This window comes from Aquila chrysaetos, chromosome 13 (assembly GCF_900496995.4).
Source record: "Aquila chrysaetos chrysaetos chromosome 13, bAquChr1.4, whole genome shotgun sequence".
Classification (NCBI taxonomy): Eukaryota; Metazoa; Chordata; class Aves; order Accipitriformes; family Accipitridae; genus Aquila; species Aquila chrysaetos.
Genome location: NC_044016.1, coordinates 7,320,739 through 7,346,103, shown reverse-complemented (window position 1 = coordinate 7,346,103; position 25,365 = coordinate 7,320,739). Strand labels below are relative to the sequence as shown.

Below are 25,365 nucleotides of genomic sequence, written 5' to 3'. Positions count from 1 at the left end.
TAGGGGATTTTTGGTTGGGGGCTTTTTTGACAAAGATTTCTAGAACCATGGTGGGCCATACTTTAAAAAACCCAGAAGATGGACAAAGTATGCAACTACATGAGGCAGGAAAGACTACATATGTAATGTATCATGAAGGGAGAACAGGTAAGAAGGTCCTTCTAGCCAACAGCCCCTTTTACAAGCACTGACCTTTTTCCTCTCTCCATCCCCTTATTTTATAACAAACCATACCCCCTGTGAAGACCCACTGTGGTACAAGCTGACATGCATTTCACAGGGAGAATTTGAGGCAAGTCGGATTGCCAGGAGGCACGGGTGCGGGCACCCTAGGCGATGGCCGCAAGCTCTCCCAGCGCTGGAAGCCAGGCGCAGGGCGGCTTGGCCCAGGCTGCCGGGGTGTATTAGCTCACATTTGTGCCTGTCAGCATCACATGCGGAGCAGATACCCCACCCCTTGTCACCACGGAGACAGGAGTACCAAGGGGTTTGGAAAGTAACAGTAAGCAAACAGCTCAAGAAAGCGAAAGGAAGCTAGAGAGGGAAGCTATGGGAAGAGTTACAGTTTCCGTCCTGGGAGGAAGGAGAACATTAAACAAGCAAAACTTCTGGGCAATTGTTGCCATTCGCTGTAAATAATTCTTCTTAAAAAAGCAGAGAGGGAGGAGGGACAGGGGGCTGAGGGGAAACCCAGGGACAGCAGCAGTACTCAGGGCATTGCAATACACTTCCGTCTGGAACCTCACAAGTTTGCATTGTTAAAGAGATTCAGCTTCTCACCGCCACCATTGCGGTGGGGATTAGCCTGCTTTTGGGGTGGGCTTAAAATACATACACCAAGATGCATACACTAAACCAGATTACCATCAAAGTCTGTGTCAGAAACAAAAGTCAGAACTCGATTACTTTTTTGCTTTTCCTACAAATAAGCTCTCTTACAAAGGGTTGAGGCCACTGTAGTTTTTAACTAGCACCAGCAAAAACACAACCAAGCAGGACAAGGTAACTGCACAACTCAGTGGCGCTGCCCCCCTTCATAAAGGGGGAAAGGTGGTGGCTAAGACAAAAAGCACAAACATGCTTGAACTCAAATGTACACCCCTTCCCTACTGCCCCACTGATATGATACACAGGACATATAGAAAGGGCATTTAAAAGTAACGATTGAAGAAAGCGTATCACCATCACAGCAATATGCCACCTGCAAGAGGCACCACAACAGTATTAACATTTCTGCAAGCATCAGTAGCACAACCCTCTTTTCATTTGTCACTCATACAAAAAACCACCCTAATTCAAATAAATGTATCTGGCATCCCACTTGAAGCTTGTTTAAAGTTGGATCAGATCAAGTTCCACAGACAGGGACATTTAGCAGGGAAGGCACTGCTGATAGTTCAGAGGGCTCCTGCGTGAGTAGGCACCTGAATGAACAAGGGCCAATCTTTGCACCAAGCTTCCTGCACTTCCAGGAATACCATCAAGACCCGAGCAGACGTAGGTCCCCCTGGACACGGGAGGCAAATAATTGTGTTTTACATCAGCCATTAAATCCATGGACTGCACTAGCTTAGATTCGGAAAAATCTTTCTCAGTGTCAGCAAGCTCACTGTAACCAGCTTCTCCCCAGCCTCCCTGTGTTGATGAGTACAGACCTTGCCAGTGTTAGCAGCACCTGGCCAACTGCAGCAACACACTTGTTCATCCCATCTCAGGCTGGCACTTGTGAAGGCAACAGCATAAAGCCATGCTGTTATGTCTCTGCCGAGCTACAGGTAGGTATCTTGCCCTGTGCTTCTTACTTGCAACTTCTACCCTATAGATTGAAATTGTTATTCATTTACCTGCTATATCTATAAGAAGCAGATATGCACACTGAAAAGGTTCTGCTCCTCCCGAGGAAATATCTCCCTGTAATCCTTTGATCTTCTCTCCCCTTTCTTCTCCCTCCTGGAACCTCAGAGTTTCTCTACTGACAACTACTCTATTCAGTAGAAACTCATTGATAAGGCTTGTAAGAGCAGCTTACAATACTACTACCCAAGAGGAGCTTTCTTACAAAGATATCACACTGCTCCAAAGTCAGGATAAAGCAAGGGTGCAGCTCTCACCAGACACAAGCGATGCTGGGAGGAAAGGAACAAAAATTATACTTCGACTCTCAAACTGGACCGTCTGCGAGCGTTTAGCGAATGAGAAGCCTGAAGACTTTTCATTCTGAAGAAAAGTCATTACATGAAACAGACTGCTGAGACTGCCAAGGCAGTTTAAAGCATTGGGATCCTGCTGGACTCCTCATAAATATCCATCCACATAAGGGCAGTTATTAAAAATACCTTCTTTTACTTTACGATGATTGTTGTTTTCTTCTGAGATACAGATCTGGAACAGAACTTCTTTTCATCCCTGTGCCAAGGTTTGTAGTAATAGCTTGCCCTGCTCTAAAGACCATCAGGAAACTGCAAGTAACTGAACTTGCATCATCCTGTCTGGTGAGTGAATGAAATTATGAGATTATAGCGTCCCATGACTATGCTGTATGTAGCCAGCAGTCTAGTTACTCTGAATGGCAACTGAACTGGTAGCCACCGCGGTGACAGCCTGTAACTTGAATAGTCCTGAAGAACGCTGGAAGATCTCTCGGAGAGCATCCCTTCAGCTGACTTTCTCTTGGGGAACAAGTGCAAACCCTCTGGACTTCTTCCGGAAAATTCACCATAAGAAACTTAGCCTGCAATACTCGGATCACAAGGAAATAACTTCCATCTTCATGGTGAACAGAGTAGTAGAGGAGAGCATTTGACTAAAGAAGCTAGCAGGTGTGTTTCTGAGGATACCATCAACAGTGCCCTACCGTGCCAGTACCCCCCTGACACCAAGGGATTCATGGATGGTGTGGTCCCACCCAGCACAAGCCAGTCTAACTGGGGCTGATGGTTCCCCACTCTCCCACCCCGGTTTCACCAGGGGTGAAACACGCAAACGTGCGACGGACCAGTTTTCACCCCGATGGGTCGTTTGGGGTTTGTTTGGGTAAGGACGATGCTTCGGCAGCCCACATGCCTCAGCCGGGTCCCCCCTTCCCCACAAGCACGGCACCCGGGGGACAGGGCGATGGGACGGGGGTAACCCCGAGCCACCGGTGCCTGTCGCCGTGGGGCTCCCACCAACCCACCGCCTCCACGGCCCACGCCGGGGGAGAGAGGGGCGGGGAGGCCCGCAGCTCCGCGCCAGCGGGCTGCCAGCCTCGCAAAAGGCCGGGCCGGCTCCCGCCTCGCCTCCCCCCCGCCCCGCTCCCGGCGAGCGGGGCAGCGCCCGGCCGAGCACCCGCCACCGACCGGCGGTCTCGGCGGGGCGGCTCCCGGCGGGTTCGGCCGACCTCCCCCCCCCCCCCCCGGCCCCGCCTCGCCTGAGGGGACGCCCCGACCCACGGCCCCGCGCCTTATATAACGGCAGGGGACCCGCCGGCGGGGCCTGAGGGGTGAGGGGGGCCGCGGCCTAGGCCCGGCGGGCGCCCCCCTGCCCCGGGGCCGCTCCCTTCCCCAACCCCCGGCCCCTCGCACGGGGCTCTGGGGCCGTGCCGGGGACCGGCGGGGCAGCGGCGGGAGCCGCCCGCCCCCGCACTCACATCTGGTACTCGTCGATCGCCTCCACCAGCTGCCCCCAGGAGTCGAAGTCGGTGCCCTTCCTGAAGCTGGCGCCCCAGCGCTGCAGGAGGCTCCGGGCCGCCTCCGACATAGCCCCAGCACTAGGGCACCATGCTCACCCCGGGCCGGGGCACCCCGCCGGGCAGCCGCTCCCGCCAGCCCCGCGCCCGCCGCCGGCCCGGCCCAGCCCAGCCCGGCCCTGCCCAGCCGCCGCGACAACCAAACGCGGCGAGCGCCGCCCAGCGAGGTAGGCTGCGCCGGCCGCGCCCGCCCGCGCCATCGCTACCGAGGCGGCGGCGCCCGCCCGCGGCTCGGGGCGGGGGGGGGGGGGGAATGGGTGGAGAAACGGCGACTTCCGCCTCGGTATGTGTCATGGCGGCGGTCACGTGGCTCCTCTGGGAGCCCGCCCTCCCAGCTGGGTCCCGGCGGCGGCGGTGTCCGGGCGCGGACCGCTTCCCCCCTCCCCTGTTTTCCGCTCCGCTCCCGGCCGTGCCGCCGCGGGAGGACCCCCCCCACCCGCCGCTAGGTAAGCAGTGGTGCCCCTGTGCAGCGCCGCAGGCGGGTCACCCGTCCGGGAGGGCCGGTGTCGCCGCTGGGCCGCGGGCCGCCGTCCCCTCCCGCTCCCGCCTCTGTTTGTGGCGTCGAGGGGTCCCTACCGGGGGAGGGCTGCGGGGCCTGGCCGTGCCTCCGTCGGCTGTCCCGGGGGGAGACCCCAGCTGCGGGGCTGGCGCCGGCGGCCTGGCGGCGCCCGGCGAGGAGGAGGCGTGGGGGGGGGGATAACCGGTGGGAGCGATGCGGTCGGCCCGCCTTACCGCGCGGGACGATGTCATCGGCTCTCCGCCGGCGCTGCCTGCGGCGGCGGGTGTGTGACGTAGCGCCGGGAGCCGCAGCAGGGCCGGGCGGAAGTGGCGGCGGGCCGTTCCCGGGAGGGTCCCGGCGCCTGTGAGGGCCGCCAGTGCCTGAGTCGCTGGTGTCGGCGGGGCTCGGGGAGCCGGGCGGCACCGCAGCTACCGCTGTGAAAGGGGCCGCACGCCGGGGCGGGCGTCCGTCCGTCCGTCCGTCGGTGCGTGCCGCTGAGCCCGCGGCGGGCTTTGGCCAGGCGGCGGCGCGGGCCTGAGGCGGTCGGCAGCGGGCAGGCTCCCGCCGAGCAAACCGCCCTGTGTTCTGTCGGGTGCGGGGGGTAAGGGCGGTTTGGACGCGGAAGATCCCTTGTGAAGTGCCGGCCAAACCCTCCCCTGGCTTGGGAGCGGCTGAGCCGTGCGACAGCACCTGACCGCCGCGCAGGTGGGTGAAGATGTCGTGATAGGTGCTGACGGTGAGCAAGTCACCTCCTCCGTCGGGAAGACCCGGACGGTGGCAGGGGGTCGCTGCTTGTCAGATCTTCCTTGGTTTTTTTCAGCGAAGCTTCAAAGTGTTTTATAACGATGAACTTGGAGATCGAAAAAGGATGATGGAGGTCTTGGGGGGGGGGGGGGGGGGGGGCGTATCTTCAGTCCGACGTCCTGCTTGGAGCAGGGTCAGCTCTGAGGTCAGACCAGGGGGCTCAGGGCTTTATCCCGTGAGGTCTTGAAAGCCTTTAAGGATGGAGACCACACAAGCTCTTCGGGCAACTGGTTCCTTGGTTCCACCGTCCTCACGGTGAAGAAGTTTTTCCTTTTTCTCCAGTACAGACCTCCCTTGTTTCAGCATGTGCCCATTATGTTTCATTCTCCTGCCGTGCACACTGTTGAAAGCTCATTGGAATGCTCGTGTTATATACGTTTGCTGAAGTTGAGGTGAAAGAAAAAAGATGGTCTGTTTTAGCTGTACTGTACCAAACTTCGATGTCTGTTGCATGTATGTAAATATATCAGTGTTTTCAGCAAGGGTTACTAGGTAATTGCAGTTGCATCTATATCAATGGTGCCACAATAGAAGCTACTAATAGGTTGACTAGGCACAATATAATGACCTCAGTGAATTGAGATATACCTGTAAATTACACAGGAAATATTCAGCCTTATGCAGGAGGTAGCCACTGTGGGGTTTTTTTGAGTAAGACCATATGCAGTAGTATAGAGCAAAGTAGGTTATAGCTTTTTGCCCAACTTAAAATAGTTGCCTCAGAAAGCATATGTATTTCAAGAGAGTAAAATTGTCAAACTAAGCACATGGATGAGGAAGACAAGGCGTATGGAAGCTTAGTGTTTCAAATGGAAAAGAAGAACTCTAATTTCTTCTGTGTAATTATATACAACTTTGTAAATTAATTTCTTTCCTAATTGTTCACATTTGGAATATATTTTTGTGAGCTGGGGAGCATGACATATATAGCATCTCAATTGTACCTGTTCCTGCAGCTATTCATTTCTTTGCACACCTTAGATTTGGCGTAAACAACACTACAGAAAGAAAATGACCCACTGGTTTCATCGCAACCCTTTGAAGGCTACAGCTCCCGTTTCATTTAATTTTTATGGGGTAGCTACCACTCCAGCTGCAACAAAGGTTTGCAAGTAAGTGTACTGGTGATTAACTTCACTCTGTCTCTCATAGTTGGGAGGACATCCTTAAAAGTAATGATTACTCTTCAATTTTTGTGCTGAACATGACTAGAAAAGTGTAGGCTGGGAGACAATAAGAGAGTGATAACACTGAACATTTAGTTACAAAGAATGAATTATCCAGTTTTCAAGTCTCTGAGTGTATAGCAAGGCATTTTATAATAATGCAGAGGCAAAAGACTAAACATTTCATTGTCTTTGTGATTACTGTGCATTCTTCTGCAAAAGATTAGTGAAAGTAATTTCCATAAGTGAATAAGGCGTGGATGTTCTATTGTAGATAGGAATATAATGAAAAGAGATCTCAGCTCGTTTTGCAGATCTATTCTTCTCTCTTCATACGCTCATGCCATTCAAATGTTGAAGAATGTTCCTGCTTATTACTTCCCTTCCCTCCCCCTGCACCCAGCCTCTTGGTAGAGAAAGGCATAGTTATTTTAGTTTGTGTTAGAACAAGAGATTGATAATGAGTACTGATTATCTATTGTTGTCTGTCCAAAATGGATTGTACTTTAAACTAAAGAGTCAGTCATATGTATCCAGAGGAGAGAGGAAGAATTTTCTGTATTTATTGCCATCTTCCTCATAAAGTACTTTTCCTTGCCTTCAGATAGCTAAATTAAACGCTTAGCTCCACTTTCTTAGCCAAAAGGGTGGTGGTATATACGTGTGGGTATTTTCTTAATAGTATAGTTTTGGGGAGAACTTCTTAGGTTTATTTTTTCTTTTTTTTCCCCTCCATACAGTGATTTGAGGTTGTCTCGAACACGACTGTTGGAGCTGTTTACAGACTCAAGTTGTAATCCAGAAATGTTGAAGAATGCAACTGACTTGTACTTCTCACTCTTGCAAGGTAGGAATGTATATTAACAATACTGCTAATACATCAAGAGGCATGTAATTTGAGTTTTAATGACACTTCTCAGAATGTGTATTGTGCTAATCTTCTGTAAAGAAGTTTTGCACTTTTCAGGAAAGAGTATCTTTGTGGGTTCTATGCTTGATACCAGTCATGGGTACTCGCCAGGCCCTTTCTGCAAGTTTCAGTGTCCTTTGTGACTCTGCTAGTACTAAGTGTTGGCAGACCTGTCCTCTTGCTTTTAACCTCATTCTGCTTCCTGCTGGAGGAGAGAATGTTTCTTTGTCTCTTAGATTGTGGTGAATTGCTCCTTAAGTATAAATTGAGTCTATTAATTAGTTGATAGGAGTTGCTCTTCGGTGTAAACTTCTGGTTTGTCTGATGCTAGATAATAGACTTGTTGCAAGCTTACACTTCTTCTGCTGCTTGTCTTAGGTATATATATAGGTGCTCATTAGCATAGTATCTGCATTTTCAGTAGCTGGTCACCTATGATGACGCATTCCCTTGCAGCCTTCTTCCTGCCAATATTTTGATAACTCTCTCTTACCAGTCAAGTGCTCAGACAAGTTTCTTAGGACTGAATTTTCAGGAATCAGCTGATTGATGGAAACTGATCTTTCAGTCTGTGGGAAGTGAAGCAGCTCAAGTTGGTTTAGTTCCCTCAGTCCCTGGGAGGGTGTACGCTAATGTGCCATTCTAGATAAAGGTAAGATAACAGTCCATGTTGCTGCAGACAAGATTTGTAGAGTTTCTTCAGGAAAGCATCATGCTTGGTCACTAAAAGATTCTGCGTGTGAAAGGAACAAGTATTTTCTGTCTTTGTAAACACATGACAGCACCTAGAGCTGTAGCTCCAATAGTTGCTGTTGCAAGTCTTGAGTTCTTGAAGTCTGTAAGACCTGATCAGACCAAGGCCCGTCTTACTACTCCCTGAAAAATTCCTTGGGCCTGCATATACTAGGATGTGAACATCTCATAGCATGAGCTTCATCCCACGGACTGCTGCTTTCTGGGCTGCTGGACATAAAGAACCCATTTCCTGTAGCCCTGGAGACAAAAGAGATCATGACTAGGTGAGTCCACGCTTATAAGCCCTTTTCCCTCTCCCTGTTGACCAGGCAGCTTTTCCTGGTATTTCTTGATCACCACTATGGTGGCAGGGCAGTCACTCAATCACCTCGAGCAGCCTCAGCCATCCTGTACCTGGGTCAGTCCAACTCCCAACTAGTCACCATATGGGACATGCAGACATCTGCAAGGTTTTCCTTGAGCAATCAAGACTCACAGGGTTGACTTGGTAACCTGCTGGGCAAGGAGTTTCTTGTAGTAGCCACTATGTTTTTTTGCGCATCTTGTTCTCAAGATATTGAGAAATAAAAGCCTCAGGAAGTAACACAGGTTTTTTGAGTGTTACAGCAAGAAACATTCCTTTATTCTATATCTGTATTCTCATTGATCCCCATTCCTTCATTACTTGTTTCTGTTTCTTACTTTGAGATTGCCTTTCGGTACATTTTTTTATTCTATAGGTTTTATCCTTTCACTGGATGACTCTTCCCAAGAATGCAAGTTGAGATATATTCAGAATTTCAAGTGGACAGACACATTACAAGGACAAGTTCCAAGGTACGTATGCCTTTATGATTACAGGGTATGCAGCTGTTTTCTTCTGGTCTGTTACATATATGTACGTGTGCCAGCACAGGTGTGAAGCAAAACTGAGTAGTGTAGCAAAATGTTGAAGACAAAGTAGTTTCCAAAAACTTGTTGCTTTGCGTTTTTGATAATTGCAGTACTGTATTAAGTGTTCTGAAGCATGTGTTGCCTTTATGTGAAGGCAAGTGATAATGGTAGAAGGATCCATTGTGTCTTAGTTATCTACAGACTGTATCTACAGTTGGCTAGAGCAGTACAAAGAAGAACTTTGAGAGTATTGGTGAATTGAATATGATAACATAGATTACTACAGTTTAAAACTTTTTAATTTGGCCCTCTTGCCTGACCAGTATCTTCTGCATTTTTTTGAAATACAAATGTTGCTGAAGATCTGATTTTGTTCTTGTCCTCTGAAGCTCCTAGTACATGTACTCCTGGTACAAACAAACAGAGCTTCCATTTTAAGTAGGAATATAGATCTGTAACCTTCTGGATTATTCAGTTGTCTCTTGCTATTGTAGGTAATTGTGTTGTATAACCATGCTTACAAATTTGTCAAGCTTTATCTAGAAGTGGCTTGATTTCCTCGAAGCTTTTATTCCCCTTGGAAGACAATCTGTTGATTAGGACTCTCTTCCAATTTTTTCATGGTCATACACACTTGTACTTGTGCCAACATTATTCTTCCCACTCCCACACCTTTCTTTTTAAAGTTCCTAAGCTATACTGAGCTTGTGATTGCAAATTCACTCTTTTCAAAGACCGTGTTTTTAGCTTCTGAAATTTCCTGCTATTTGCACATGCCATTTGACGGCAGTTACATAAATACTTGCAATAACATTCATTTGAGGGAGATGTAATAGACTCTGACTTATTAACTTAGCAGCTACAACTTTAAAGTAGGCATTCCAGAGCAAGGCTTTCCACAAAATGTGCAATTTAAAAAAAAAAAAAATGGAAAAATGTCAGCCACACCCAAAGCTAAACAAATCTCAAGTTACTGTTTTAAAATAAAAGTTCCCAAATGGAAAGGGTAGGCATCTGAATGTGGGAAATTATTCCCTTTAAGAGCTCATAATTATAAGTAAAAATTGAAGTCCCTTTTAGGCAGTTCAGCAAGTAAGAGGTTCTGAATTGGAAACCGTTGACTTCTTAAATGAAAAATATTTTATGGAGAGAAATGTTGACTTATGCTATGTGAACTATCAGCAGACAGAGCTTGTCAGAACAAAATGGAAAGCATTAAATTGTTTGGGGGTTTGTTTGGGGGGGTTTTGTCTGTCTGTCTTTAGTGCCCAGCAGGATGCAGTGTTTGAGCTGGTTTCCATGGGATTTAATGTAGCTCTGTGGTACACAAAATATGCATCAAGACTCGCTGGAAAAGAAGAGTAAGTGTTTTTCTTTTCTTAGGAATCCATTGCAGCAATATTCCACCAAAAAAATAAGCAGGTTCTGAGTTTTGACTGCTGTAGTGTATGTCCAGCTAAGACTAGGAGTTCAAGGAGGCAGTTGGCCTTCATTCGTGTGCTGTAATGTCCAAGTGCACTTCAGTCCCTTCCTGCACCCATGAACAAAGTGTACTAGTACCATGTGACTGTGGTATAGAGAAAGTGTCAGTTGTGAATAAACCTTTCATCAGTCCTGCTCTAAATGAGCAGGTACAAAACTGAGATTCTCAAAATCACAGCTCTGCTGACATTTAGCCCTAGAGATTTCTGAAGCTTTGACTTTTAACTCTGATGTTAACCTTTCTTTTTTTCAAGTGAATTCTATTTGATCATTTAATGATTGGACACTGTAAGAAATTTCTTTACCATGAGGGTAGCACAGCAGTGGGACAAGTTACTTAGAGAATTAGTGGACTCCCCATTCTTGAAGGTTTCAAGATTCATCTAGACAAAGCCATAACTGACCCGATCTACTGTTGTCAATAGTCCTGCTCCAGAGCAGAAGGTGGGGCTAAATGACACCTAGTCCTTTCTAACTAAAGTTTCATTGATTCGTCCTATATTCTTAGTATAACAGAAGATGAAGCAAAAGATGTTCACAGAAGTCTGAAGATAGCAGCTGGGATTTTTAAACACTTAAAGGTAGAAAAACTGTCTTTGCTGTCTGTTCTTTAAGTCGTCTCCAAGTACTTGACTTTTTGTCTTAGAAAAGCCTTTGCTTTTCCGACGAGGTTATGGAATAAACAAATACTTCAGACTATCTGAATGATACAGGAAGAAGAAGAGTATTAGTACATTGTGCTACTACTCAATTGCTGCTGCTCTTTCCCAATGGCAGTGGAAGAGTAATCTGTCTGTCTGCCCAGTAGCACATGCAAGAGTGCAGCAAGCCATCTTGGGACCTTCACTCATTGTCCCATCCATTTAGGAATAAGGGACTTGCTTTGCATTGGCAGCAGTGATATTAAGCCTAAACTAACTTTGAGACTTGCTTTGTACTTAGGAGAGTCACATTCCAAAATTGATTACACCTGTAGAAAAGGGAAGAGATTTAGAAGCTCGACTTATAGACTCTTACATCATACAGTGCCAAGCGGAAGCTCAAGAAGGTATCTTCAAATATATGTTTGTTGGGGATGGGAAATGACAGTCTTTGTGGGTTACTTTGATGTCTTGTGAAGTCTGCTTAGCAGCAATGCCATTTTTTTTCTTCTCCTGAAGTACTGTGGGTTAGTGGGGCGGGTTGATTTTAAAGAAGCTTAAGTTACAATTACAGGAGGAAAATGCCAAAAACCAGTCTGATATTGCAAATGTAACCACTTTGGAAGAACTTGCGTGCGGCATTCCTCCTCTCTTCTTTTTTCCTTTCATGCAGTCACTTCACCACTATGCTTGCCTAACATAAATTCCCAGTTCCTTTACTTTAAGATATTTACAGCTTCTGTTTACAGCTAGTCTTCAGAATAACCTTCCTTCAGCTTTCCTCTTAATTTGGAATCATTCTATCCAAGAAACAATCTGTCTTTATTCTGCAGTTTGCTGGACTGCACAATACTTGTTTTCTGCTCATGCAGGGGTTTTAAAATGCTAAATGCCTCTGCTGATTTGATGTGACATTTTCAATTAAACTTTAATACTGTGGTGTGGAATTTTTTTTCAGTGACGATTGCTCGGGCTATTGAGCTGAAACACAATCCAGGACTAATAGCTGCCCTTGCTTATGAAACAGCTAACTTTTACCAAAAAGCTGGTAAGTGTCTTGTTTTGTATCCTTAGTGACCTGGTTTATGCATTCTTGCCAGCAGACGTACTTCACCTGCCCGTCAATTGCGATATTAACGCTGTTTCCCAGTGGATATGCTTTGTATATTTAGCTTCTATTTAGCGCATTAAGGCTTCAGTTATCAGCGTAACAGATATATTTTGATAAGGCCTTTTGTTGGAAGCTTTTTCTGTAGCTAATGATAGGAAATATTAGTGAGGGGAGACAGAAGATGGAGTAATGTCTTGAGAATATCTAATAGCAGCAAACAAACGGCTTGATGTAGATGGAGTGTTTCAACTGCCTTTGGGCAGCAGATTATGATGCAGACTGTAAAACATGTGGCGGATGAGTAAGCTGATCAGTGGTCTTACTGAGGCAAGTGGGAAAAGTGCCAAAATATGGGAGTCAATGTAAGAGATGGAATATTGTAACATACGTAGGCTTTTATACATCACTACTTGAAATTAAACTAGGAACAAGCTTTGAAATGCTGCCTAAAGAAACTTTGGAGAAAAATCCTTCCAAACTTAGTGGACAGCAGTTTCAGGGATTCTAGGGATAACTGCATGATAACTCAATAAACTGCATATTTTTTGTATTTTTTCTCATAGTTTCTCTGTGCCTTTGCAGGAGTAATTTATGTCACTTGTTTCTGGCTACTTTATAGTTAAAATCTATTGCTAAGTTTAAGAATTCTGGTCTTTTGAGTGTGTGTGGCATTTTTCTCTTTGGATAGGTTGTAAAGAATAACTTTACATATGTGTTCATAGATCAAACATTATCCAGTTTGGATCCAACCTATGCAGGTAAATGGAGGAAGTACTTAAACTTGAAGACCTGTTTCTATATGGCCTATGTAAGTACTTCAGTTGACAGCAGTCACAGTTTTTAATGTTGTCTAAGGGCTGGATAGGCAATGGGGGCTAAGTATTGCCTTGACTTTCTTTCCATGCTGTGAAGAGGGACTGTGCAGTGTCAGTGGCATTTCAAGTGTTTTTGTTGAGCCATGTGAAATTACTGCAGTGTGGAATTTATTGTGATCACGTATCGTTAAGTGAAGCAATTCAGGTTGAGCATAATACTTGTCTTCCGTTATCTGCATCACAATCTAATTCTAGGCATAATTCAGAGCTGATCATCTTTTTGAAGGCCCTGAATGAAGCTGCATCAAGTAATGTTAGGTACCATTCCGAGTGCTGTCCCTTTTTGCGTGACTCTCTTAGCAAGTGCAGTGGTGCTCTTGGGATCATCAGCTGCTCAGTTTGCTGTTTATTTCTTGTAGCCTGCCACAGCCTGTAATCTGGCTCTTTCATACTGTAAAAAAGGCCCAAACTAAGCAGTTAACACAATTGTCTTTCTCTTATGTTAAACTTGTAGCTAAAAGCTGCATACCTTATTAGCAAGTTTGAGAGGTGAGGTAGGGTCAAAGCTGTGGTACTTTTTTTTAATTTGTGTAATATGGGCAATGGTAGATTTAGGTAACACTTGCTATACCGTGAGAACAGACATTAAAGGAAGGTATGCAAGGTAGGCATTAGTTCATGGGATTGTTCCTTTACCTATGGTATTTGGTATTTAAACTCAACAACCTCTGATAATACAAAAGAGGCAATTCAGTTTCACTGGAATACAGTATTTTCAGGCATAAGTGTGAAGGAATGGGACCTTTTGGGGTGGAAAAGTTATTTGTACTATGGCAAAATATCTCAAGCAGCAGAACACCTCATCTCCTCTGGATTCAGTGGCATTTGTTGCAGATTTGGTTTTTGAATGTTCAAGTAGTTTTAGTTTTTAGAGTATTTGCTTTGTAAACTTGACTGGGGTTCATCCTCTTTCTGTGGTGGGGCTTAATGGTGCACATTGATACAGAGAGAGAGAGGTTTGAACTAGACTATATACTAGTGCTTCTGGTAAAACAGTCTTCATGAACCTCAAAGTTACTCTTGGCTAGACTTGAGACAGCTTGCTTTGTACGTACCTCATGGTGTTTATGTTGAACTGCATTGTTCAGTGAATGCTGCTTTGACTTGCATTCCCAAATTGTCAGCTATCTGCAAGGAATGGCAGCTTCAAAGAGATGCAATTCTGATGTAAGGAAGAGAAGTAGTGAATTGGTGCAGGAAGTGCCCAATGATGTTGGTAATGATTTTGTCCTCTCCCATTAGGCATACTGTTACCATGGTCAAACTTTACTGGCAAGTGATAAATGTGGGGAAGCAATCAGGTCTCTGCAGGAATCAGAAAAATGTAAGTGTGATTGAGACTGGATTACAGGGTCTGATGATGACATGCCTGTTTTATTTTGCTGTATTGTGTTTACTTGGTCTCCCATAAACTTAAGATTTTATCTGTCACCTGATGAAAACCCAGCATACTTTTGAGTAGAGACAGTAGATTCTTTTTTTGTATTGCCAAAGACTGTCTTTCATAACAGTGCTGCAGAAAATTTCATCTTCACTTCTCAGCCTGTTAAAGACTGGCTGTGAACTGCCTGCAATACAGTGTAAAAATCAATTGTCTGGTCATCACGTTTTCTCGTCTGTATGTTAAGTAACCACAGCCTTTTCTGCTTTGGAGGTTGTTCTGTCTTACATTAAATAGTAAATTTAGACTATGTTTGTTTGTTTTTAAACAGGTTTCAGTAACTTTCTTTCTTTCTGTTCATTTGAAAGGTAGATTAAGGGAAGTTTGCAGTGGTTCAGGGTCTTCTGGCTATCCTTCTTTCTTCAAAGCTATTGCTACCCCAGTGGCCTGCACCGCATAACTTTACCACAATGTATAAAAAAATGCTCAAATCATCAAATTGGAAGCTTTTAATATTAATTTTAAAAATAAATTAATTTATTAAGAACAAACTAAGTTGGATTACTTGCAGTAGAACAAATACTGTGGTTTTTACTGTGCCTGCTGTTCAGAGAAGAGTGCTTCTTTTCCTATTCTGTATTAATTGTTGTTTATTTTGGGGCATCAACTGAGCATGGACACCTTCATACTCTCTCTTTTTCCCTACTATGTGGCACAGTTCTTGGGCTTATTGTTGCGTTTTGCCTCACACACAACAATGCTTTCCTGTGTCTTCCTACCCAAAAAGCTATCTTTTTTTTTTTTCCTCTTCCTAGTTTCTTTTAGGATGCAGTAAATCTTGGCTGGAAGTGCTGCCTTTGAGCTAGTTTATTTTCGTTTCTAAGAAGCAAGAAGCTTGAATGGATTCTGGTATCTCTTAATACTGAAGCACTGTAGATCAGAACCGTGACGTAATAGTCATGTAAATGATTTTTATTGCATTTCTTTCTTGCAAAGTTTTTGCCAAGGCCGAAGCATTGTGCAAAGAATATGGAGAAACCAAAGGGCCCGGGACTACTGCCAAACCTTCTGGACATCTCTTCTTTAGGAAATTAGGAAGTTTGATTAAGAACACGCTAGAAAAATGCCAGAGAGAGAATGGATTCATGTAAGTAATTCGTGGTTGGTACAGTATTCTGTATGAACTGTTATTACCTCATTTGCCTTTATTTCAAGATGGGATGGTAAATTTTACTCTCCAGTTCTTACATTCCTTTAGGGCATGGCACGTAACTTAAATTTGCAATTCTGTAATTTTCTCTTAGCACAGACCCATAGCGAATCTGCTATCACCCTGTCTGTGTTCTGTGCCAGTTCAGCAGGGTAGGTTGGACTGACATGCTGGAGGGGTTAAGCAGTTTTCTTCCTTCGTTCCTCAGCCACTTTGTTTCTTTTCCTTCTGTGCAAGAGAAAGTCCTGCAGAGGTTGCTGTGTTATTCTAATGCTCTCTTCCTGGCTGCTTGGATCTAGTAGGCAAAAGAGGACAGAGGGGAAATGGAGAAGACTGGTAGCTGATTCTGCGTTGCTAGCAGGGAAGTCAAGACACAGTCATACCTTCAGTGAAGAATATGCTTAGGGTGCTAGGAGCTTTACCAGTCTAAGTATAATTAATATTGTGAATAGGGCTTTCTGTTAGTTAATGCCCCTTCCAGAAAGAGTTTGGGAGCAATTTAAAATAGCAAGATTAGTTTGGCTTTAGAATTCTTTTGCTCATTTCTTTCTCACCTCCCCTCCTCTTACAATTTACTATTCCATAATAGGTTTGTTATTTCCCTTTTTTATGATATTTGAAGACCTGCATAATAGGGGAATTGACAAAACAAAAAGGCTTGTCAAGTACATCAAGTTGAACTGCAAATAGGAGAAGAAATTCTCTACTCTGCTTTGGTTCCAAAAACCATTGTCATAGCTTACAACAACAGCATACAGGAGATTTCAACAAATCCATGTCCCTCTAGAAGCAAAATATGAAAGAGAAACCAGATAACCAGTGACTGTTTTGGGAGATGTGCCTCCTGCAGAGCTCTGCTGCGGCACAGGAAATAAGGTAGCGTGTGTCAGTATTTGTCAGTTTTCAGCTCTTGTTGGTTTGCCAAGGGTAGTTTTATACCCTCCTTCAGGCTTTGTGTTGTAGCAAGTCTTTGTGGGTGTTGCAGTGTTGTTGGTATTATGCACTGTGGCACATTAAGACTGATTTAGGAAAAGAACTGTCCTCTTCACCTTTCTTGGGAAGTATTTTAAATCCTCATTTGGATTTTGAAGGTCTTTTTGGACAAAAGGTGCTCTTATTGAAGCGCTGGGAATAACAGTTATCAAGTAGGAAAAAACCCACATAGCTGTTAGGGAATGAACAATACCAAGAAGGAATTGCTTTTGTTCTTGTGAATCTTGCTGACAGAATGCATGTCGGACAGTGCCTTAATGAAATGTAAGAGAGCAGCACTGATTGCCACTGTAAAAACCCAGACTGTTTTTCTTTAGAATTGCAAACAAGACTTGCAGAGATAGTGCCGTGTGTTTTAAATATATTGCTATATTCTGTTACAGCTATTTTCAGAAGGTGCCAGCAGAGGCTCCCCAGCTGGAACTGAAAGCAAACTATGGCTTAGTAGAGCCTGTTCCTTTTGAATTTCCTGCCTTGAATGCACACTGGACTCCTGAAACACTTGCAGCATTTGATCTCACCAAGAGGCCAAAGGACGACACTGTAAGCTGATCTTACATACTGTTCTTTCCCATTATCTTTATTCTATGTATAATACAGTTACTATTTTGCTCTTCTGGAATGTTCCTCAGCTCAATGCAAGATGTAGACATGAGGCTACCACCCGAGCTCACATTTCCGCTCTGCCAAGAGGCAAGTCAGTTAACCTCTCTGCCACACTGTCAGCATCTGGAAATTAGGAGTAATTATTTTCTAAGTCCTGAATAGAAGGAAATTCTTTAATGTGTATAAGATGCTGAAATGTTACAGGATTGAGTGCGATAGAAAGGTTGTTTTTAAGAAAAGGATTCGTTTAAGGATGCTGAAATAGAGAATATTTGTTTTTTCCCCCTTGCTTGAGGCTTGCTCAAAGCCTTCAGCCTTGAAAAGAGAGGGGACTATTAGATTAGAGTATGTAAAGCTAGCTGTGCATAAACACTGTGCAGACACAGTGGTTTGTACTTGTGGTATTTAGGGTTTTTTTCTTCTTGTTTGCAGGCTAAACCAAAACCAGATGAAGAAGTAAAACCTCTGAAGGAACCAGATATAAAGCCTCAAAAAGACAGTGGATGCCAGATTTCTTAAGTGCCATAAGTGCTTTGAATTCACTTTGAAACTGTATTAATTGGACTCCGGGGCTTTAGTTCTGATCTCCCTTTTTCTGATTCTTCTTTTTTAATTTAGAAGACTAATGTAATTTACTTTTGTTAGTATACATTTATCTTGAGAATGTGATGGATTTCTAAGAGTTTATTTATATCTGACTTATTTTTGGTTTTAGTGGGATATTACAGAATGAGTGGGCTTAAGTGTTCCTATTGTGCCTCTAGAGAGTTTCTTTTTGTGGGTTTAGTTTCTACCCACAAACAGCAAAGGAAGTATCATGATTGTAACACTTGAGGATTTTTCCATTAAATTATATGCTATATAATGTCAAATTCTGCAAACAAAAGTTTGCATGAACATTATATTTATTCAGGTTATATCATTCAGGCCTAACACCCTGTTGTGCTTGATTCACTTAATCGTAGTGAGCGAAGAAGATCTGGGTTTGGTGTGTAACACTCCTACAGTATTTCACAGAACTTGGAAAACCTTAAGTTCAGCATAACTAGAGCACAATTTATATTCTTCTGAAATGATTAGCTTCTGTTCTTTCCTCTACAGATTAGGGCTCTTGTATGAAAATTTGTAGTAAGGTACTTTAGCTTGCCTGTCCTTAAATTAAAATCCTTTAATATCAAAGTGTATGTGAAAGTGATGCAGCAAGTAATATGAAAGTGCTTAAAAGTAATGCATCACAGTGTCATTCATTCAAAGTTTTTGAACCTTGAAAGATTTGGTGAGTTTGAAAGCTGCAGACAGTTAAAATGTCCTGGCAGTAGAATTCATGAAGTTGTCAGGCATAAGGTAATGGAATTGTAACTAGGATGCTGTGTTTCCATCTGGGTAGCGTCTATAAGAAACTGTTAGGAGAACAGGGAGGAAAGATGAGCTGAAGAGCTGATGGCAGTACTGGGAAACCAAGCTCTAGGTTTCCTTTATGCCATATGTAAACAGTGCTATTTCTCAGCTTTTGCAGTATTGTACTGAAATCAGCTCCTTATGAAGAGAACTTGCCAAAAGCCAAGCCCAGTCAAGACTGAGGAAGTACTTTGTAGAACGTACTTCTTCCATTTCTGTCTACTGTGGAAAATGTGATAACATTGCTGAGCATTGCTGAGCACTGCAAAACACCCACGTCAACAAAACCATAGCTTTCTGATTTGCTGCAAATGCAAAAGAATTATGCATGTGTTGAAGTGAGGGCCTTGCAATCTCTGGGTACCAGTTGCTGCACTTCACTTTACCTGAGAAAAAAACAAACAGCCTGAAAACATTCCCATTTCAACAAAACATGATGGCATATGCACTTATCATGATGTATACTGTAAACACATTCCTCACTTTGTACTGTTTGAATTGGTTCATCTTCTACTGTGGTGTAATTCAGTGCTTCTGTCTGAAATCTTTCATGGGACTTAGAGTAACTTTGCTTAGAGGGCAGGTGTATAGCTCCTTGAAGGCCTGTGGAACAAAAGCTGTTGAGGAGGTTAATAGGAAACTCAAGACTCTTCCTGAGATACTGGACCAAACTACAGAATTCACTGCTGCAAAAGGCAAAGAGGGTCTTAATTCTAGCTGTCATGGGTGAATCAAATGCGGAACTCATTGCTTCCAGTGATGGATTTTTCTTTCAGTGAGTTCTGCACACAAAAATGAGTGTAAAGGCAGCTGAATTGCTTTGGAAGATGTTTCTGTTCTGCAAGGGCTTAGGTGGGTAGAGGATAATGAGTATCAAGAAGAATTTATATCTAAAATTGGTCTATTTCTTTTGATGCTGCACAGGGGCCTGGGGTATGTTTTATGAAGAATTACTCAGATCTGTTCATAACTTGATCAACTGACTTTTTAGACTTCTTGCATTAAGACCAGCATAGGTTTTGCCAGAATGGAGTGTGGAGCTACTTTGTTTATACAGATTTTAATTCTAAAATTTTACTACAGCTGTAGTCACCTACATTTGCGTAGCCTGCCCTCTTTAAGGATCAAGATGCAGTAAACTCAGTTTCATAATCATGATTTTTTAGTTACTCATGGTTTTTCAGATGCCTGTGTGTGTTAATACATACATGTCTCAACCTAATTAATTTTTCTTCCTATGCAGACTAGATTCCATTTTCCCTTGTCCCCTCATTTTCCCTTCCATCTGCTACACGCTGTGGCACAAACATACCCTTGTTTGCTAATGCACGTGTAGGTCCTGGGACTCATTTCCAATGAGGCTTTTGCCCATGGGTGTATTTCAGTATACAAATGTCTTAAAATAAAATGAACAGATCATGACTAAATCATTCCCAAACAACCTCTTAGGAAAGAATATTTTATGGACTTGCAATTCTTTGGACGCTTTCTCAAACCAAGTGGTTTGTTTGAATCAAGTTCACTGTAAATAGTTTGGGGCATAACCAAGTGGATTGTGTCAGATTACGACATTACTTAAGTCTAGCTGTGTAACCTTTTATGCCATAGCTGTTTCAGTAAATATGATGTAGTAGTTTAAAAATAGACTAATGGAAAAAACTAATCCACTTAACATGTGTTGCTTTTCAAGACAAACTTTGTTTACTTGTAGCTAAAAGCCTATGGCAAACATTGGATAGTTTTGCCCAAAAATAAGAAACTGGAGACTGTTTAGTTTGCAAGGTATGGAGAGCTGTGAGTCAGAGCAGTTTTCTCTTTTGGTTTTGTTGGGTAGTAGCAAGAATTATTGTAAATAATACATAGATTAACTGTCCAATATGCTTAAGAATATGGGTGAATTAATGGAGTTTCAATTAATCTGGAAACGTAGCAGCCACATTCCTTCTATTATGATTTCCTTTAGTAATTTTTAAGACTGAGGTATTTTGAGTGGTGACTTTTTAATACTCTAATGCAGCAAGAGCCTGTTTTTGTGGCCTCTCTCTGGTTTTAGAGGCTCTCATGGCTAAACCTGCAAATCTTGTTGGTGTAAATAGTCTTTATAAATTTGTGCCCAGTCTGAACTAGGACAAAACTGCAGCTAAGTAAAACATGGAGTGCTGGGCCCTCTATTTTGTGCTTTTAAAAATGCAGTGATTGTCTTTAATCTGCTATAAAACAAACCATTAAGCTCTTTGTAAGATTCCTATTTAAATACCTTCCTCCATGTATTTAAATACACTTCTCCATGTTTCATGTTCCTGGGTTTACAGTAGTTAATTTTCATCCAGCATGTGACACTCCTACAACCGAGGGACTAAATTTGGTCCTTGGATGCTGATGTGTGCCTCCCACTGGATTCGGTAGAGGAGTTTTGCCTGTCGGCCTAAGGATGACTTTTGGTCACTTAAATGTCCAGCATGGATATGTGGTGCATCTGTTAATGATGGTAGTGGTTCGTACTATAAGCAAGAAAACAGATCCTGTATCTGTGTAGAATATAGCCAACCTTGCACTTTAGAAATTTCCTATCTTGCAATTTCGGTACAAGATGGTTGTAAATATTCCTTCCTGTCATTTTCATTTTGTTGCACTGATTTCAGTACTGTGCTATTGGTAAGATTTTTATGGGAAACATTACTAAAATGTATTTTTAATTGTCTGTGTATAAAACAAACTCATGAAGCATATCTCTACCTTTAGTATTGGGGGAACATGAGAGGGGGCAGCAGTTCATTTGCCTTCCATGTCAATTCAGAGAAATGAAAAGTTTCTGCCTTTTGGCTGAGGAATGATACATTTCATACCATCCCTGTGTCTAGTATCTAAACTGAAGTTCCAGCATTAACATAAAGCCTGTTCATGCCTATTAATTATACCTGAAAAAAAAATAATCTGTCTCTAAAGATCATGCCAAATTATCATAGCAGCATAAGCTGCTTTTTTTTTTTTTCTTTTTCCTTTTGTTCCCTAACTGGCCCAGTTGAGTGAGGAATAAAGTACAGTGAGGATGGCTGGCATGGAAAAGCCCCTGCAGTGGGTACCTGTCTCCAGATTTTGAGTGCAGTATAAAGGCCTTTCCACAATGATCATTGGTTTTGCTCAGATCTTTCCCCGCTGGTGATGCTCTCAAATTCAGCAAATGTCACATGGTAACTGAGGGGGCCCTTAATTAACTTTTTATGTAGGAAGGCCTACTTCCTTTGGTGTTGGTGCCTTCACGGATTACAGCCTTCTTGAAGCCACCCTGTACTCTGAATAATCAAACTTCAATGGAATCAGCTCTGATAAGATCGACCGAGCAGCCTTATTTTGTGAAGTCAGTCACCATGCAATCTTAAGCTTCATAGTTTGAAAATTTGTATATAACCGTGAGTTTCAGAATACCATTTAAAATAAAAAATCTTAATGTACCAGTTTTTGTTTCATCATTTAAAATTTTAACTATAGTAGCAAGATAAAAGGGTCCATCCTGAATGTTACTTTCTCCAATTTAATGCAAATGTAATAATTATAGAGAATACTTTATTCTTGCAGTATGCCCAAAGGAGGACTTAAATGAGCAAGATACCTAGGTGAATTGGGTGCATATAGAAGTAGTAGCTACACTGAAGCACTTAAAGTCATGGGGTAGGAAGAGAGGAGATGGAATTCCCAAACCTCTGTTTAAAAAAAAAAAAAAGTAATTCAGTATGATTTTGTATGCCCATACAAAATCCTAGTGCTTGCAAAGGTCTGTGACATTGTAAGATATTCTATATACTATGTGAAGGGCTTATTTGGGAGGTGCAGATTGCTGGCCGCTTCTCTACGTTGCTAACGGATGGCAAGTAGATTTGTAGGAAACATGTTTTTTCATTTTCAGAGGCATGGCTGGCTCTTTCAGTTTTTAGTGTAAATACACACTAATGCCTTTTAGCCTCTCAGGCTTTAGCACAGTTTCCAGAAGAAAAAAAAATAGTCCCTATCAGACTCTGATGTCTATTTCCTTCTGAAATAAATCTTTTTCCCTCAACAAGGTACACTGAAAAAACCTACAGAAAAGGTGTTTTCGTTCATGCATGTTGTGACTTCAGTAGAAGTATCTATAACTGATTCTATAATATTTTTCCTCCTTCCTAGTGATTTAAAGGATTTCAATTTCTATGTAGTCCCTAGAGAATAAGAATTGTTTGGCTGTCCAAAACTATCTTCTACTTAATTTTGATAATATGTTATTAGTGTAATATCATGTTATTAGTATTAATTTAGTATTACAGGAATGTGAAGACTGAACCTTTTTGAGTGTAGCATTGGGAATTTAACAATGTCCTGGATATCAACTTTAAGACAAACCTTCCTCCCCAATTTAGAAACTAAAATTTTTCTATTTGTCAGACAAAAAACCAACCCTGTAATCAGATTCATCCATTCAACCAGGGAGCCAACCAAACAGGTTGTTACATTTGGAGAATGTTTTTAATTTTAGCATGTAGCTGCTGGACTGGATTTTTGTTTTCCTTTTCTCCATAAAGTAATCTTTTCAGTAGCAGTCTCTGCTAAAATAGATTAACTCTGTAATGGCTTTCCAAGTCACAGAAAGTTGCTGGTTTGTGTTGGGAACTCCTGAAGACCCACAATTTCCCTCATGTTGGTTTGAAAACAGCTGATGAGTTACTTGGAACACTTTTCTTCAGACTTCAGAAAGCTGAGCAGTTCCTTGAATGTGAAAGGCCTACCTGTCTAACTGTGTCTTTTTCTAGTGCCTTTCAGGCTGCTTTTCATGGCTTCACTTCTAAGTGACAGGGAGAAAGACCAGATTTCCATGCTTTATTGCTTTCCTTATTTTCTTGCACACTTGAGTAAGAAGTGAAATAACCACCAATGATGCTTATAGCTAACATCACTGGAATAAAGTGGATGAGTGGACAGTTCAAACCATAAAACTGCCTTTTCAGATTATATATAGATATCTACACATTGCTGGCTTGTTTGTATTTGGAAATTTTCTGTTGAAACCATAACAAACAGAGATCTGGCTTTATGAAAGTGAAAACTGAGATTCTCGTGGACACCTGAATAGCAAGTCCTGTACTCATTTGTTTTCAACAGCTTTGAAAAATGCAAGGCTCAATGTTGTTATCCTGGGCTGGATGTTGTAGGAAAACGCCGCAGGATTTTTTTCTCTGAACTGTGACTTCAGATCAGATCGAAGCTGATGGGAAGCCTAAATAAATCATTTGTCTCTTGCTTTTGCGACTAGCACGTTCACGTCATCTGGGCTGATGATTTTGCTCAGATTTCTAACTCGATCACAAATATTACACCACAGTACTTTTTCCTGAGATTGATGCAAGTTGGCATTCTTGCACTTCTGTGTTTGTGTGTGGTGTGGGAACTCCTCTGACAGCACAGACTTTCTTTCTTAAATTATTTGCCTTTTTAAAAACACCAAAACTTACAGTTTTCCCCTAGTTTTCACAGGCAGCTGGTGTATAATTTCAACACAAAAAAGATTCTCTCTTGTGCAGTTCTACTTTCCACTACGTCAGACATGTCTAGTAGTTAGCATTTTAGAAAAGTCAGATTTAAGATTTCTGTCAGTGAAGAAACAGCTTGAAGAAGCACAGGGATATCAAATGTGGTCTCCTGTTGGTTGCTTAATAAGCAGGTAATGTAGAGGCACAGTTGTGAAGTGCGCAGTAGCTCTGATGTTCAGATGAAGACAAGTGGTGGAATGGCTTTTTATTGCTGCTGCAGCACGCAGGATCTTCAGGCAACTGAATTCCAGTTAGGGCAGAGCTACTGGTGTACCGGCAGAGGCCAAAGCAGTTCAGTGGGATTGACTGGCAGAGACTCACTGCTGCTGCTGGGGTGACCTGAGGAGTGTCGGGAGCTTGAGAGATGTGCCTGTGCTTTTGAGAGCTATGGAAACGGTGTCCTTGTAGCGGAGTCAGCCTGGAAGGGTTGGCTCTGCTTGTCTTCTGCTGCGGTAGGGAACATGCGCGTACTGTCAGTTGGCTTATATCGAAAACCTGAACCACTTGGGTAAGAAGCTATCATTCTGGTCTGTGTTTCTGTAGCATTTATCATGATCTGACTGCAGTCCAGTCTGTCTGGGAGATCTCATGCAGAGAAGCTCATTTTGGGTAGGTAGCGAGTTACTTATACCATTTTTGTGTCGATATATAAGCGGGCACAGGACATCAGTTCCCAGAATAGTTGTTGCTGACTCCTGTTTTCCTGGAAGGTCAGTTCATGATCACAGTTTCTGTGTCCTGCACCCATCAGGGTTTCTTCTGTGCAGCCAACTACTCCCCATCACAGAGGTTTCCGCTGAGCTTATCAGGGATGTCTCAGAACTCCAGTTAAGGAGATACCCTTCTTTCTCAGTATGTTTACCGGGTCACCTTTGCGGGGGCTCCTGTTAATCTTTAAGTTCCTCTCACAAAATAGGGTTTCAGTTCCCCTGATCACCCTGAGTCCTTATTTGCATATTCAAATTCCTGTTTCCTGATCCTTGAAAGCCAGACTTAGGTCTAATACTCTAGATGAAGCCTCACTAGCACAGCGTGTGAAGTCTTCCCTATCTGAACCAGACATGCATCTCCTGGTGTCTCCAAGAATCACATTTATCTGTCAGAGCCACGTGGTGGTCTCTAATAATTTTGCTTCGTGCTTCCAATCTTTCTGTCTTTCCCAAAGAATAACTCACCTTCAGCTTACGGTGTCAATTTTGATAGCCCCTAGATGTAAGATTGCATTTGCTTTGTTGAATTGCTGTAAAATCTTAAGGTCAGGTACCTTCTCCTCAGTGATACCTGGATTCTCCTCTCTGCTGACAGTACTTCCCAATTTTTGCCCTCAGCAAGTTAGTCAATACCTTCCCCCCCAAAATATAACACAGTGCATAAC

At 43.0% G+C, this 25,365-nt stretch overlaps 2 protein-coding genes across 11 annotated transcripts in view; one reads left to right on the top strand and one right to left on the bottom strand.

Moving 5' to 3' along the window:
- The window catches only part of AIDA (axin interactor, dorsalization associated), a 30,776-nt gene extending 26,972 nt beyond the window's left edge, over positions 1–3,804 (bottom strand). For both annotated transcript variants that reach the window (XM_030035507.2, XM_030035508.2), the window contains exon 1: positions 3,629–3,804. In XM_030035507.2, the coding sequence (XP_029891367.1) occupies positions 3,629–3,738 (110 nt within the window). In that variant the 5' untranslated portion in view covers positions 3,739–3,804. The remainder of the gene's footprint in view (positions 1–3,628) is intronic.
- A 10-nt stretch (positions 3,805–3,814) lies between these two features.
- BROX (BRO1 domain and CAAX motif containing) lies at positions 3,815–21,884 on the top strand. 9 transcript variants are annotated; one of them, XM_030035504.2, is made up of 13 exons: positions 3,815–3,894; positions 6,012–6,142; positions 6,937–7,043; positions 8,582–8,678; positions 10,001–10,096; positions 10,726–10,798; positions 11,160–11,265; positions 11,817–11,906; positions 12,692–12,777; positions 14,087–14,168; positions 15,222–15,372; positions 16,812–16,971; positions 17,467–21,884. In XM_030035504.2, the coding sequence occupies exons 2-13, from the start codon at positions 6,042–6,044 to the stop codon at positions 17,551–17,553; spliced, it is 1,236 nt and encodes a 411-aa protein (XP_029891364.1). In that variant the 5' UTR covers positions 3,815–3,894; positions 6,012–6,041; the 3' UTR covers positions 17,554–21,884. The 9 variants fall into 9 exon arrangements, 8 of the variants coding, with proteins under 8 accessions (XP_029891364.1, XP_029891362.1, XP_040984458.1 ...); XM_030035502.2 differs by lacking the exon at positions 3,815–3,894 and adding an exon at positions 4,030–4,173; XR_005933867.1 differs by lacking the exons at positions 3,815–3,894; positions 17,467–21,884 and adding exons at positions 4,508–4,931; positions 16,223–16,311.
- Positions 21,885–25,365: the final 3,481 nt, after the last annotated feature.

Bases quoted from the DNA above. Each gene is read 5' to 3' on its own strand.
- BROX (XM_030035504.2), top strand. From the start codon at position 6,042: ATGACCCACTGGTTTCATCGCAACCCTTTGAAGGCTACAGCTCCCGTT. The intron at 6,143-6,936 runs GTAAGTGTACTG...CCCTCCATACAG, and splicing joins GCTGCAACAAAGGTTTGCAA to TGATTTGAGGTTGTCTCGAA. The intron at 7,044-8,581 runs GTAGGAATGTAT...TTTATTCTATAG, and splicing joins GTACTTCTCACTCTTGCAAG to GTTTTATCCTTTCACTGGAT.